At 44.4% G+C, this 15,687-nt stretch overlaps 1 protein-coding gene across 1 annotated transcript in view; it reads right to left on the bottom strand.

Annotated features, from left to right (window-relative positions):
- Nucleotides 1-15,687, bottom strand: part of CNGA1 (cyclic nucleotide gated channel subunit alpha 1) — a 417,458-nt gene that overhangs the window by 72,865 nt on the left and 328,906 nt on the right. The window contains exons 4-5 of the mRNA XM_085643307.1: nucleotides 8,363-8,398; nucleotides 8,074-8,259 (exon numbers count right to left, since the gene is read on the bottom strand). Of these exons, the coding sequence (XP_085499433.1) occupies nucleotides 8,074-8,259; nucleotides 8,363-8,398 (222 nt within the window). The remainder of the gene's footprint in view (nucleotides 1-8,073; nucleotides 8,260-8,362; nucleotides 8,399-15,687) is intronic.

Here is a 15,687-nt window from a genome sequence, read left to right as displayed (position 1 = left end):
TCATTTGTTTGTCTTAACGCTTTTCGCCCTAAGAGGGATGGGTATTCCCAGACGTGGGACCCGTGCTCACTACGCCACTGGAGTCAAGCTATCCTGGCTGATGACAGCTGATAGCCAGAAACCGGTCCTAGGATGCTTGATTCCGGTCCAGGGAAGACATGGCTTGGCAGTTCGGGCTGGACTGTTCCCATGAGGCACAGGGTCAAGACTGATTTGCATATGGCCATGTCTAAACTGGGGTGGTGTAGTGGGCAAAAGAACGATGGATTTAACCCAGATCTCTTGACTGGGGGAGAATGTATGCATTGTCAGCATTCCGTCCATCATTTGTTTGTTGTAACGCTTTTCGCCCTAAGTGGGATGGGTATTCCCAGACGTGGGACCCGTGCTCACTACGCCACTGGAGTCAATCTATCCTGGCTGATGACGGCTGATAGCCAGAAACCGGTCCTAGGATGCTTGATTCCGGTCCAGGGAAGACATGGCTTGGCAGTTCGGGCTGGACTGTTCCCATGAGGCACAGGGTCAAGACTGATTTGCATATGGCCATGTCTAAACTGGGGTGGTGTAGTGGGCAAAAGAACGATGGATTTAACCCAGATCTCTTGACTGGGGACAGAATGTATGCATTGTCAGCATTCCGTCCATCATTTGTTTGTTGTAACGCTTTTCGCCCTAAGTGGGATGGGTATTCCCAGACGTGGGACCCGTGCTCACTACGCCACTGGAGTCAAGCTATCCTGGCTGATGACGGCTGATAGCCAGAAACCGGTCCTAGGATGCTTGATTCCGGTCCAGGGAAGACATGGCTTGGCAGTTCGGGCTGGACTGTTCCCATGAGGCACAGGGTCAAGACTGATTTGCATATGGCCATGTCTAAACTGGGGTGGTGTAGTGGGCAAAAGAACGATGGATTTAACCCAGATCTCTTGACTGGGGACAGAATGTATGCATTGTCAGCATTCCGTCCATCATTTGTTTGTTGTAACGCTTTTCGCCCTAAGTGGGATGGGTATTCCCAGACGTGGGACCCGTGCTCACTACGCCACTGGAGTCAAGCTATCCTGGCTGATGACGGCTGATAGCCAGAAACCGGTCCTAGGATGCTTGATTCCGGTCCAGGGAAGACATGGCTTGGCAGTTCGGGCTGGACTGTTCCCATGAGGCACAGGGTCAAGACTGATTTGCATATGGCCATGTCTAAACTGGGGTGGTGTAGTGGGCAAAAGAACAATGGATTTAACCCAGATCTCTTGACTGGGGGAGAATGTATGCATTGTCAGCATTCCGTCCATCATTTGTTTGTTGTAACGCTTTTCGCCCTAAGTGGGATGGGTATTCTCAGACGTGGGACCCGTGCTCACTACGCCACTGGAGTCAAGCTATCCTGGCTGATGACGGCTGATAGCCAGAAACCGGTCCTAGGATGCTTGATTCCGGTCCAGGGAAGACATGGCTTGGCAGTTTGGGCTGGACTGTTCCCATGAGGCACAGGGTCAAGACTGATTTGCATATGGCCATGTCTAAACTTGGGTGGTGTAGTGGGCAAAAGAACGATGGATTTAACCCAGATCTCTTGACTGGGGGAGAATGTATGCATTGTCAGCATTCCGTCCATCATTTGTTTGTTGTAACGCTTTTCGCCCTAAGTGGGATGGGTATTCCCAGACGTGGGACCCGTGCTCACTACGCCACTGGAGTCAAGCTATCCTGGCTGATGACGGCTGATAGCCAGAAACCGGTCCTAGGATGCTTGATTCCGGTCCAGGGAAGACATGGCTTGGCAGTTCGGGCTGGACTGTTCCCATGAGGCACAGGGTCAAGACTGATTTGCATATGACCATGTCTAAACTGGGGTGGTGTAGTGGGCAAAAGAACGATGGATTTAACCCAGATCTCTTGACTGGGGGAGAATGTATGCATTGTCAGCATTCCGTCCATCATTTGTTTGTTGTAACGCTTTTCGCCCTAAGTGGGATGGGTATTCCCAGACGTGGGACCCGTGCTCACTACGCCACTGGAGTCAAGCTATCCTGGCTGATGACGGCTGATAGCCAGAAACCGGTCCTAGGATGCTTGATTCCGGTCCAGGGAAGACATGGCTTGGCAGTTCGGGCTGGACTGTTCCCATGAGGCACAGGGTCAAGACTGATTTGCATATGGCCATGTCTAAACTGGGGTGGTGTAGTGGGCAAAAGAACGATGGATTTAACCCAGATCTCTTGACTGGGGGAGAATGTATGCATTGTCAGCATTCCGTCCATCATTTTTTTGTTGTAGAGCAAGAAACTGAGGCATATGCACAGAGTTCTTTTGTTGTACTTGACTTTAATCGCCCAAAGGGAAATATGTTTGAAGTGGAGAGATCCCTCGCCTCCAAAGCCCCAGGACTTGGTCAAAGCTGCTTCCACAATGGCCAGACTGGACCAGAATAGCGATAATGACAATTGTTTAAACATTTGGCAGACCTTAATAGATTGGGGTAGAGGCCTGGGTTGTTTGTAATATCTGTTGGTCCTATGATTACACTAAGCTACCAACGAAGGGGCTGGTCCGGTCTGGGACCGAAGTGAATGCAGTGGCTGCGGGGCGCACAGGTTGGGAAAGCGGCTATTCAAGAATTGCAGATGCTTTTGGTGAGATGAGGACAATAAAAAAAACAATAAAAAAAAAACAATCAATGAGGCCATGAACCTTACAAACCCCTTCTAATGCTTGTAATACTTTAGGTTTTCAGCCAGTTTATCTTTGCTGTGCTCCCATATCCCAGTTACATGGCAGATTGATGTTCATATCCCCACATAAGACAATTGGTAAGGGTCGGTAAGTCAGTTCATTAGTTATCTGCTTAAAAACATAAGGATTGTCAAGTATACTGCCATAAACCGAGCACAGTGTAAATTTGTCTCCACTAATAGGGTGACACACTGCAATTGCCAATCTGCCTTGTGTATCAGCCCGCACTTGTGTAAATTTTAGCCAGTTGCCTCAGGCTACAATTGCAACCCCCCCCCCCAGTGCGCACCCCTTTGTGACGTCCCACCTATTAATCTATAAACCATTGTGTTTAGCACATCCCTCTGTGAGCCTTCAATGTGCGTCTCTTGCAGGCACACAATATCTGCGTTCAGCACCTGTAGGTCTATCGAGGTTCTAGCTCTTTTCTTAGGGTCGTTCAGGCCGCCAATATTCATAAAGGTGATGCACACTTTCCATTTATCTCCCATTGCAGGTATAAACAGACCTTGGCTCTTAACTGCTGTAATTTCCCCCCTCTTAACAGACTGCATCTTTCTTAGTTCTTTCCTCATGAGCGTGAGGGACCCCTACCTACCTCTCTCAAACCTACCCCCCAACCCTAAGCCTAGGAGCGAACCCGCCCAGCCCCAGCCCCTCGAAGCGCCGCCCCCCCACCCTCTCCCAACAAGTGAGCAACCAGGCTTAGCCTGTGTGAAGACGTCTGCAATACCAAACTCGCCATCCCACCCCCCATCCCACCCCCCTAACCTCTCCAGTCACCACTAGTAATACCTTTGTAACTACCTGTCAGTGTCCTTACAGTTTTTTTTTGTTTTGTGTGCATATTTATATAGCGCAAACTCGACCCGAAGGTATTGGAGCGCTTTACATAGCACCGTATTTACATTACACATTCAGGCACGGGGAGATTAAGTGATTTGCCCAGAATCACATGATGTGGACGCGACCTCGAGGCTCGAACCCTGGTTTCCTGCACCAGAGGCGGCAGCGCAGCCGACGGACCAGCGTGATAGCCCTTTCTTTTTTTTTGTTATTTTTCTTCATTCTTTTTTTTGCCCTCCCATTTCCTTTTAACCCGTATCCAGCACAACTTTAAATTCCTTTCGCCCCCTATAATTAACCTTGGAGTTTCCCTTCTCTTTTCGGGATTGGCTACTTTGGCCTCAGCTCAAATATCAGGACCCCCGCAATTCATCTAAATACTCCAGGCCCTGAATCTCGGAGAACAAACTTTGTGTATGCCCCTTAAAAACAACTTTTAATTTAGCTGGATTTTGTAGGTATACTACGGCCCCCAGCTTCTGAAATGGTGAATACATTTGTCTTAAATGCCACCTCTGCTCTACTGTGGCGTGGGCAAAGTCTGGCCATGCAAGAAACAGGATACGTCAAACTGGTAAGTAATTTATAGTGCCTTATCGGGTTGTTGGGTTTGTAGGTGAAACGTTCTGGAAGGTTGATGAGAGGCTTGCAGGGAGCCTTTTATTGATGGCCATATCTCTGAATAGTAATAAAGTCTTTATTTAGAGTTTGGTAAAGGCAGGGCGTGTGGCAAAAAATGTCAGATGTCCCATTTGCTTATATAGAGTATAACATACATAGCATAACATCTATATTTGTAAACTGCATGTTCACCCTAGCTGGGGGTATCTTGGCGCTGACTGAAATGACAGAATTAATTGTTACCCAACTCAACAGTACTCATTTTATTGACCTCAGAAGGATGAAAAAGCTGAGTGGACCAGCTGGGATTAGAACCCATGACAATACGGTCAAACTCAGAAATCCTGCAGTTGATGCATTAGTCCACAGCACCAACATTCACCAATTGTTGGCAGATGTTATGCATCCACCAAACATTAATAGCCCCTTCACTTTCATCAGTTCTACTTCATTACATTAGCAACAGGGTTGGAAGCTAATGTGTTGTCTAACAAAGGAGAAGGACCTGTCTACTGTTTTTCACAGATGAACAGCAGCAGTGTTGTTACTCATTACATTCAAGATGTTGGCATGGCGACGAGCATCCTGCCCTTGCCACTTCAGGTGATGCAGCCCTTTGTTTTGAGCAGGCTTGCTTTGAAATGCTGCAGAACTACTATGCATGCAATAGCAATTCCTTGTGATATTGCAAGTCGATGTACTTGTGTGTGCCTACTATACTACATCACCTCAGTGAGATATTGCATTAGGGGTTTCTTTGAGTCTGCGCTGAACATGCTTCTGAGCTATCAGTAGTTTGACCTTGTTTTATTCCTGCTCTCAATGTGTTGAGTTGAGGCAGTATCACTATTTAGCATTTCTACTGGATGACAATTTCTCTCTCAAACATTCTCACTCACGTTCATGGAAGTCATGCAACCAAGGCCTTTGGCAGATTGACCCTTCCATGTTCCTGATTTCCAGGTTTATTCTTCTCTATGTCAGGGTAATGTTGGCAAGCATCTTTGAGTTTCCAAGTGATGAGTCTGCTATGCACCATTCAATTCCTGGTGGTAACTGCTCGTTTCAGGGGTCACACCTCCTAACCTTGACCCCTTATTGAAATTCAGACTCTAACAAAACTCGATAATCCTTTTACAAATCAATGGGCCTGTATGATGTATTCAAAGCCAGGGGTCACAAGAGTTCTAAAATACACCGCCTAACTTTTGGAATTGGCCCTTTATAACTGCCACCTAGTTGAAACGGTTACATGTACAAACATACTCGAACTAATTAATTGTGAGATGCCACCTGGTGTAAGTCACAGTTTTATGCAGACTTGCCTGGGAGCTACTTACTTACAACATATGGCAATATTTGTAACATTCCACACCAGGGAACTCAATATTTTCAGCATGTGTCTTGAATCTGTGGGATTTTCATGAATAGGTCATAGACGTCAAAACAAAGTTACAGGTGTGGTTGTGAGGCAGTCCAGAGAAGTACATTTTGGCTGAGGTGATTCTTCTGATGTTGGTCCTATAATGTGTCTATGATAATACTTCTTAGCTCTATTTGCGACGGGTATGTTTACTTTCAGAAAGTTACATATGAGTAATACGTTTAGAGATTCTTCAACAGTTAAAAGATATTTGGTAAGGCCATGACTCTAAGTGGAAGAGGTTCCAGAGACAATGGCCAGAGTCCACGTTTTCGAAATCCAGGTGCCTTTCATTGCACCAGATAAATAAATATACCCTTGTTTACATTATTTATTGGATGCAATAAACAGCACGCAGTACTAATTTCTGGGGAATAGCATTTAAATGTTGGTACTTATTGCAAAAAAATCTGCAAGATATTTTAAATACCGTACAATTTTCACCTGTTAACTTTTGGCAGGTTTGACCTGCCAAATTGTAATGAAGGGTGAGATATTTAACGCCCCTGGTACCTGCCGAATGCAGTAAATACCACCCTACTCATAGATCTGACCCCTGCACATGCAGGGGGAAAAACGACTCTTTTGTAAACCGTCTATTATACAAAACAGTAATCCCCTTGGGGAGAGGAAAAAGCCCGTCTTCCCTAGGCCAATGACAACCGTACAATAATGAGTATCAGAACACTACAGAATAACAATTTATCGGATACACAATGAATCAACGTGGCAAAGCCTTAGCAGAAAGTTCATATTGTAGCTGCTCCAAAAAACAGTGCGGTGCGAAGTGACATTTGTGAATAAAGTGCACAAGTGCTTATTTACAACATATACAATTTAGGGGTTGATATTAAGCAGGGTTTAAACAGAATGACTCAAAATGAGAGTTCTCTGTGTGAAAATATATAGGGTAGTGTCAGGGGGTTGTAGTGTATGCTAGTGTTTTAGGCTTTAGGGCTTAGGTCTTAGGGTAGTGTCAGGGGGTTGTAGTGTATGCTAGTGTTTTAGGCTTTAGGGCTTAGGGCTTAGGGTAGTGTCAGGGAGTTGTAGTGTATGGTATTGTTTTAGGGTTTAGGGTCGTGTCAGGGGGTCGTTGTGTAGGGTAGTGTTTCATGTAAAGGGGACAGACTGTGCATAGGGGTAGGGTCGTATTTGGAGTACTGTTTTAGGGTAGTGTACTGTTTTGTACTGTAGGGTAGTGCTGTGGAGTGTGTGTTATGTAGGGTAGTGTGTTAGTGTTTGGGGGCTATTTTGCGTTGTAAATACATGCGGGGAAATGGGGTCCCTTGTAAAGGCATTTAGTAAGCATTTCAAAGGAAATGCGAACTAATGGCATCCGTTGTAAAAACATGCGTTGTGACGGTACATGTGAACTAAAAATCGCGTTGTAAAAGCACGCGTTGTTTTAGTTTGCGATGTATCGTCATACATACTAAAAGGGGTCATCATCAGGATCAAGATGGTAGCAGCCAACACAGCATGGTGACTAAATGACACAAATTTATTTGAAAAAATGTGGGACTCAATCCTCCTTGATGTCAACACCGTGCAGTGATCGGTGAAACATGCCCAATTAATTTCAAAGCTGTAGCCGAAACAATAGGGAAGGATTTGCCTCTTGTAAAGAGGGTGTCTTGTAACCAGGACCTATGTGTTTAAATTGAAAAGCAATGGCCTTCAGCAACTTCTTTGGGGAGAATGATGCAGGTGCGTTTGTGGAGATGTGTAGTACTGGTTAATGTGATATACCTTTGTTGAGGGACATGGTGCTGCTGTGATGGAAGTGCTGTAATTCAATTCTTGGAGAGCAGATAGACTAGGAAAACGTCCATCCAATCCTAAAATGATAAAACGTGTTTATGACTTCTTAAGAAGCCCGAGTTGCTTGGTAAACAATTATAGAAGTACATTTTATTACTGCTTTGTCACTGATTCATTTATTTAAAGGTTCTAAAACATATTTAGGAGATTTACTTGTTAAAATAAATTTGATTGGTTGCTTACGTTGGACTTTTGGGTAGAATTATGCTTGCTTTTATAAAGTTTAAACAATGACAGATTATTTTAATGTTTTTCATAGGTTTGGTGAAGGTTTATGAAATAACGGCAGGAATTTATTTTTTAACATCCAAATTGACGTATGACTTTGTGGTGGGGGTAGGAGGAAAGGCTTTGGGAATTTTATCAACTTTGGTAAGATTATTCTCAGTTTTTATCATTGCATGAGGAATTTTGATTTTACATGAGAAATGCAGCACAACATATTTTTACTTATTTTCGACGTGCTCTGAGATTTTTACACACTGGTTTCCCGAAAGAAGGACTTGACAGCAATCTGGCATTGAAAAGTTTCCAAAACATTTCTAAATCATAAGCAAATAATTTTCTCAATCAAACATACGAAGCATATTTAGATTTTGATCATCCCCACACTACTCGAAACTTACTCTTCTTTCTTATCTTTGTCTTTTTCTTTCTCTTTCTCCTTTTCTTTTTCCTTCTCCTTTGCTTTTTCCTTCTCTTTGTTGTTCTCCTTCTTCCCAACTTTTTCTTTATCTTTTTTCTTATCTTTTCCCTTGTCCTTTTTCTTTTCCGTATCTTTGTCCTTTTTCTTTTCCTTTTTCTCAGCCTTACTGTAAAAAACCAAACAATCATGAAAGATATCTAGATAGAGCATTTTAGTCCGTGACACTGGCCATTCTAGTGCCAAATAATTTAATAAATAGCAATCCTTACCTCTTTTTTTCTTTCTTCTTTTTCTTTTTCTCCTCTCTATAAAGAGAAACAATGCATGTTGGACGATTCAATGTGTTAATAGCATAACTTTGCTATATGCACAAGTCTATGCACTTTGTCACTATATGCAAGGTGTACTCCAAATAGGACTTTCCTACTACAATATACACACCACACTGCCCCTTCAGCCATTTATAAAGGGATTGTGCCTCAGAATCAACATTCGTGCATAAATTATGGGTATGCACATTTTAATGATATAATGCTGGACCATCACAGGTCTTTTGATTTAGACTGAACAATGTATACGTGATCTGTGATTGGGAATGTGTATAGTTCTCTCCCTTTTGGGTAATTATTTACAGTTCCTTGTTTACATAATTGATGACTTACAATTATTTGTTGCTCGCACTTAGGCTAAGACTGTTTTTGCATGTTCTGTTCTACAGTGTCTGGCCAGTCAGAGACACCTGCCCTACATGTCCCCAACGATATGAACCTGCCATTTATTTTATTATATTTCCTAAGTTGGAAACCATGGGGCTTGTGTTAAAAGTGTGTTTTTTCCAAAGTCTATTACGTATCAACATTACTCTAACATGACATATATTATGGTACCGTTCCCATAAGAGGAGCAAATAATGCTTATTTTCTCAAAATCCAGGAACTAAAGTACAAGTATATATCAATCTGTGCTGTTGGACAAGAAATACACGTCTTTGAAACCAACTAACCTTAAGTGCGATTTAATGAATGCTCACTCAGGGGTAGCAATTGCAATGCACTTTGGAGATTGTTTAACTACTAAAAATATCTCATTTGTTTCCTTTGAGATCATTCGGGGGTGCCTTTCACGTCAATTTGTTCCGGAAGTATGTGAACTTACCACATAAGTACAGGGTCCACAATGTCATGCAATAATATGTTTTGTTTTTATGAGGTTGACCACAGTGTGCCAAATAAGGACTATTGCAATCTCCAATGGTAAAGTGGAGGGCAGGTTTCCTTAAGGATTCCTGCTGTGAGAAATTGGGTTACTGGATGTGTGGGGGGGGGGGTGGAACCCTAGTCAAGCAGCAACCACAATTCCAGTTAGTGTGACATCACAAGCAAACCCCAAATCAACCTGTGCTTAAGTCTCTGGTAGCTTGGCACTAAAGCAATCAGGTTCAACTTAGAGGCAATGTGTAAAGTGTTTATACAGCACTTCAAACAGTAATAAAGTGAAAACACAACACAATAAATCCCACACTAATTTAGAAACATTGAGTTACTTTAATAACTTACTTGAGATCAAAATGACAAAAATCCAATCAGTAGAACCAGAGAAATACAATCTTAAAGATTTAAGTTAAAATAATGCCTAAAAGCATAAAGCAAAACCAAAGGGGATGATGGAAGGAGTGTTGAACATTGCAAGCACTCACCCCCAGTCAACTGATCTGGGTTTAATACATCATCATTCTTTAGCTCACTTCGCCAACCCAGTTTAGACATGGCCATATGCAAATCAGTCTGACCCTGTGCCTCATGGGAACAGTCCAGCCTGAACTGCCAAGCCATGTCTTCCCTGGACCGGAAACAAGCATCCTGGGACCGGTTTCGGGGCTAACAGCCCTCTTCAGCCAGGCTAGCTTGAATCCAGTGTCAAAGTGAGCAAGGGACCCATGTCTGGGCATACCCTGCCAACTTAGGGCGAACAAAGCAAAACCAAAGAGGATGATGGACGGAGTGTTGAACATTGCAAGCACTCACCCCCGGTCAACTGATCTGGGTTTAATCCATCATCATTCTTTAGCACACTCCGCCACACCAGTTCAGACATGGCCATATGCAAATCAGTCTGACCCTGTGCCTCATGGAAACAGTCCAGCCCGAACTGCCAAGCCATGTCTTCCCTGGACCGGAAACAAGCATCCTGGGACTGTTTTCGGGGTAACAGACCTCTTCAGCCAGGCTAGCTTGAATCCAGTGGCAAAGTGAGCAAGGGACCCACATCTGGGCATACCCTGCCAACTTAGGGCGAACAAGGGAAAAACCAAAGGGGATGATGGACGGAGTGTTGAACATTGCAAGCACTCACCCCCGGTCAACTGATCTGGGTTTAATCCATCATCATTCTTTAGCTCACTCCGCCACCCAGTTCCGACATGGCCATATGCAAATCAGTCAGACCCTGTGCCTCATGGGAATAGTCCGCTTGGTCAGTCTTGGCCGGGTTTACACCACATCCACGTAATTTGCAAGCCCCGCTGGATGACGTACGTCAGCTCCATGCCGCTTTGATTACGGTACAAAGGGCTTTATTGCAATACGTCTTTCACAATGTCCAGGTGGGGGCACCTGGGGTTGCGGCGCAACCATCTGGCCCGGCCGGGATCACTATTAGTCCCGTCATGGTTAATTCGGTAATGGGCAAGCGCCCCCAGAATAAGGACGATATGCCTTATTGGCTTGCTGAGAAATTTGACCAGCTGGAAACAGTATTTCCAAATTCTACTCCTGTGGAAAAACACAGGATCCTTACCATTAGTTTGCAGAAAGACTTGGTCCCGGAGGTTAATGATTGTCAGAACTGAGGTAAAGTGTTTGCAGCAGTCTACTCCGAGTGCTTCGGCACACTGTCTATGACTGTACTGCCCTCCGTGATTAAGCGTGTTCAAGATCAACACGGTCCGGAGGCGGCAGTCGAGTTAGGAATGAGGCTTGTCGGTGTGTTCGACGTAGTTTCTGATCTCATCCTTGCTAACGTCAAGGGAGATGCGGTTAACTTTCAAGTGTCGAATGAACTGCGCCTCGTCACCGACGTCGATAAACCCCGACAGTTACCGAAAATTATTGCATATAATACCATTGGCCGCAATAGTTTGGGGCTTAAGCCTTTTGCTAAAACAATAGCGGAACCGCAAACTTAGACGGTTACGCCTCCTAAAGACGACCGTCCAGCTTTTCCTAAACAAAATTGGAAAACTAAGAAACAGGGGAAGCAGCAACAGAAACAGGGGTCTCGTCCCGCATCACCAGTTCAAGTGACTACTGAACGCACTTATGAATTGCGCGATCGCACTAGAATTAGGTCTCCTGATAGATTTCAGGTTCCTGAACAATGTTCTCCTCTTCACAGGAAACATTGGTCTCACAGTCCGGTGGAGGAGAACGCCCGTTTCAGAAAAAGAAGGTTGCTGCACTAAAAGCGAGGTATGCCACAGATAGTGAGAACGCAGCTTCGGAACCTGAAATGGGCACTAACGCTGCTAGACAGCGCGACGGAAGTTACAATAGTGCAGCAAGCATTGCGTCCATATCTGAAGGCGACAGCAACTGACACATTTATTACCGTAGAAACTGCTGACACTATAGTGGCTCCCCCTGACAGACTATATGACATAGTCCTTTTAATACAAGGTGACATACAACGTACCATAAAAGGGATTTATTGGGAAAATCTGACATCTACATATGACATTCTGTTAGCAGAGGCAGACTGGCCCCCAGCTTTTGTTTTGACAGCTCCTAGAGGGGAGGAGGTAATCCTCCCATCTTTTGCGCACACTGTGCCGAAGGAGCAAGCTCAGAACTTTGCAGAAGAGTGGGCACAGGTGCTTGCTCCGGCGTTGGACCATACTCAGGTCGGGCAGGATAAATTATCACCGAGCCATGAGATTCCATTACGTCTATGCCACAGCCACAACCCCAATATCCGATGCTCCGCGAGGCCAGATCTCACATCGCAGAAATCCTTGAACCATTGGAATATCAAGGTGTAATTGAAACATGTGTGTCACTCAGTAATAATACTCCTTTCACTGTAACCAAACCTGATGGGTCGTACCACTTAGTTTGGGATTATCGGCATTTGAACTCTTATTGTCGGACCTGTGCGGTACAGAATACCCACAGTTCAGCCCTCGTTGATAGTATTGTGAGAAAAAGGTTTAAGACCACACTTCACATCTCCAGTGGACAGCCTTTACTTCTGGCGGCAAACAGAAATAATTTAAAAGATTAGCCATGGGCTACAAAAACAGTCCAGGTGTCTTTGCCACACGTGTAGTCTCTATGTTAGAGAGCATTGACCCTGATGCGTACTCGTATGTTGATGATATCTATCTCACAGACGACGAACTATGGCCGCATCTGTGTCGCGTTGACCGCATCATTGTTATGTTTGCGGACTTCGGTTACAAATTTAACTGTGCAAAATCACACATTGCAGTATATACAGTGTTGTTTTTGGTCTATGAACTCAACAACGAAGGTCTAGGTTTAGCACCACACTTCCTGGAAAAGTGCGCATGTTTGCGTGCTCCAACAACTCTGAAAAAACTACAATCTTTGCTGGGTTTTTTGAATTTCGGCCGTACTTACATTCCCGATTATGCCCAGCGTATCAAGCCACTATATGCCTTGGTACAACCAACTTTTTCCAAATCGAGCTGGCTGCCAGAACATTCAGCTATCCTGCAATCTTTGCAGGCTGATCTTCTTGCTTCTAAATACTTACAGACGCGTCATAACCACAAAAACCTGGTAATAAGAATTGTGCCTGGCACAGTGGGTTTCACATACTTAACGTTCAATGAAGGCGACACAGTCACTATTGCTTACAAGTCACACCTGTACACTTCGGCTGAAATGCGCTTTTCCACTGTCGAAAAAGTTTTGACTGCAGTGCAGATGGCGATTCTGAAAGAGAGAGCGTTGTCGCAAAGGAAACGCATGTTGGTTGTCACACCGTATCTTGCCCCAGAGGCAGTAACCAGTGTACCAAATTCTAAAGCTTTGCATCTGTGTTGGATACAATGGGCCACTTCTTTGACATCTCCGGATGTCACTTACATCTTTGATGCCTCATTGCAGACTCAGGAGTAATTGCAGTATGAATTTGTTCATCCAGCTCCTCTGTCCTTGCGCCAGCTTGAGGATTACCATTGTATCATTTACACTGACAGTTCGGCGCAACCGGCGACGAATTCTAAGCATGCTTATTCAGCAGCCTGCGCAATAGTGGCTGGTACTTTCGTGAATGGTGAATTCAAATCTGATGTCGTGCACACGCAGACATTAGGTGATTGTACCGCCCAGTTGGCAGAGCTTCGGGCTCTGGTGCTTGCACTAGAGTTTGCTGATCCTCGTGTGACTACTCCTATACTGTGTTCAGTATTACAACGACAATTTATTCTTTTGGTCTCAAAATGAGTATCGTGATTCCAAGGGTAGGACAGTCAAGCATAAAATGCTTTGGGTTTGAGTCGCAGAACTTAAGCAACGTCTGCCGCTCCTGAATGTAATTCATACTCTTGGGCACCAACGCGTAGGTGTCCACACTGTTGGCAACAGTTTAGCTGACGAGGCAGCGAAAACAGCAGTGGCAACATATCTAGTAGCAGCAGTTACAAGATCCAAAAGTAAGATTGATAATGACATCTTGGCAGCTATTGCTGCTACAGAGAAGGGTGATAATTACCCTCGGGGTTTCCCTTCTAAATACTCTTATCATTTAAGTCCTGATAAAGTTCCCTATATGAGAATTAACGACGTTGGTGACAGATTGATTCTTAACGCGGACTGCAGACTTTCCTTGATAGCAGCCGCTCACGAAGGTATGGCTTCTGCTCATGCCAGCATTTCTGCGACTGTTACTATCTTACAACAACGTTACTGGTGGCGCGGATTGTATAAACAGACTCGTGCTTATGTCCTTAATTGTGACATTTGCCAGCAGATTAAACCTTTGACTGCTGCGCGTCCACCTCAAACACAGTTGTACATATCTAATAAACCACTTGAGTGTGTTTATTTAGATCACTGCGGTCCTTTCTCCTCTGATACTGCGTATAAGTACATCTTAGTTGCAGTGGATTCGTGCACACGTTTTCTATGGGTCTGGCCAAAACGGAGTGCTGATGCTCGAACTGTCATCAGGCATTTGCGTGTGTTTGTGGGAATTTTTGCATGTGGTACCTTTCATTCTGACCAGGGTCCAGCGTTCGCCTCTAAGGCGTACAAGGATGCCATGAGATCTTTGGGGGTCCAAGTCAAATTTTCGTCTTCATACTGCCCTGAGGGCAATAGCGTTGTAAAATGAATTAACCGTGACTCAAAGCAATCCCTGACAGCTAAGGTTTTAGGTACTGGCCGGAACTGGTTGGCCCCTTTGTATAGCGTTCAATGTGCACTTAATAATCTCCCTAGAAGGTCTCTGGGTGGGCGGACCAAATACGAAATGCTCTTTGGCATAAAGATGTTTGTGCCGGACCTTGATGGTCTAGACATGGCGGCGTCGGCCGCACTCTTTGACGTAGATGATCATTCTGCTGTATTACAGAATCTACAAGAGACCAGAGACAGTCTTGCAAAGGAACACTTGCCCTCCACAACTGATGTTGCACTTCAGATTCCAGTAGCCGGCTGGCTACCTCGAGTTGGTGACCTGCTCCGTGAGAAGGTGGAGAACATTAAGGAGTTTGGCCCCTCTTATCGTGCACCGGTTCCAATGCTTGGCGTGCAGGGTACAAGAACAGTCATTTTACCTCCACTTCCTGGTCGCAAGGATAACAGGTACATCTCCATTGACAATGTCAAACTACAACGAGTGGCCGATTCTTCTTAGTAAGACTCCAGTGGTCTCGTGTCCAGCAATGCTAAGAAATTCTGTTTTGGCTCCGGCAAATACTATCAGGCCTGACGTTGCCATCGAGATGCATACAGTTACTAATCCTTTATTGACTCCACCGGCTGGTGGTCCTGTTGAACATACTGAGTATACTTATCCCATAGATGGGTCGTTGACTGGTTTACAACCAAGTACAGTTGACCAGTCACGTTTTTCATTCGACACTAACTCTATAACTTCGAACGCCCCATCGAAAATTTGGTTTAAAAGACATTTTTTAATTCCCCCTTGGACTTACATTTGGCTGCTGCTCATAACTACTTTTTTGTTTATGTCATTTGGATTTGTGGTTGTATTTTTTCGATAGTAAATGGCCACTATTTTACCGAAAGATCTGCAATTAGATTAATTGATGGAACTTTGGCACCCCACTCTTCGTCACACATCATGAAGATAGACCAGACTTTTGTTAATATTACTGCCTGGCCTGTGTTAGATGGGATTGTATGGGATGCTGTCAAATTTCAAATTCATGGTCCCACAGAGGTGATAAATGTCCCCAATGTACTGCGTGTTTCTATGGGGGTTGTTGTGAAACAAAAGATATGCTCTGATGATTGGGATGTCCAAGCCGTAGAGGCTCTTTTTTCTGATTTGAAATATTATGCTGCTTTTGATGCTGAAGATTTGTAGACACAGCAAATTATGG

This window comes from Triturus cristatus, chromosome 2_2, assembly GCF_964204655.1.
Source record: "Triturus cristatus chromosome 2_2, aTriCri1.1, whole genome shotgun sequence".
NCBI lineage: Eukaryota > Metazoa > Chordata > Amphibia > Caudata > Salamandridae > Triturus > Triturus cristatus.
This window is presented reverse-complemented; position numbering and strand designations above follow the sequence as displayed.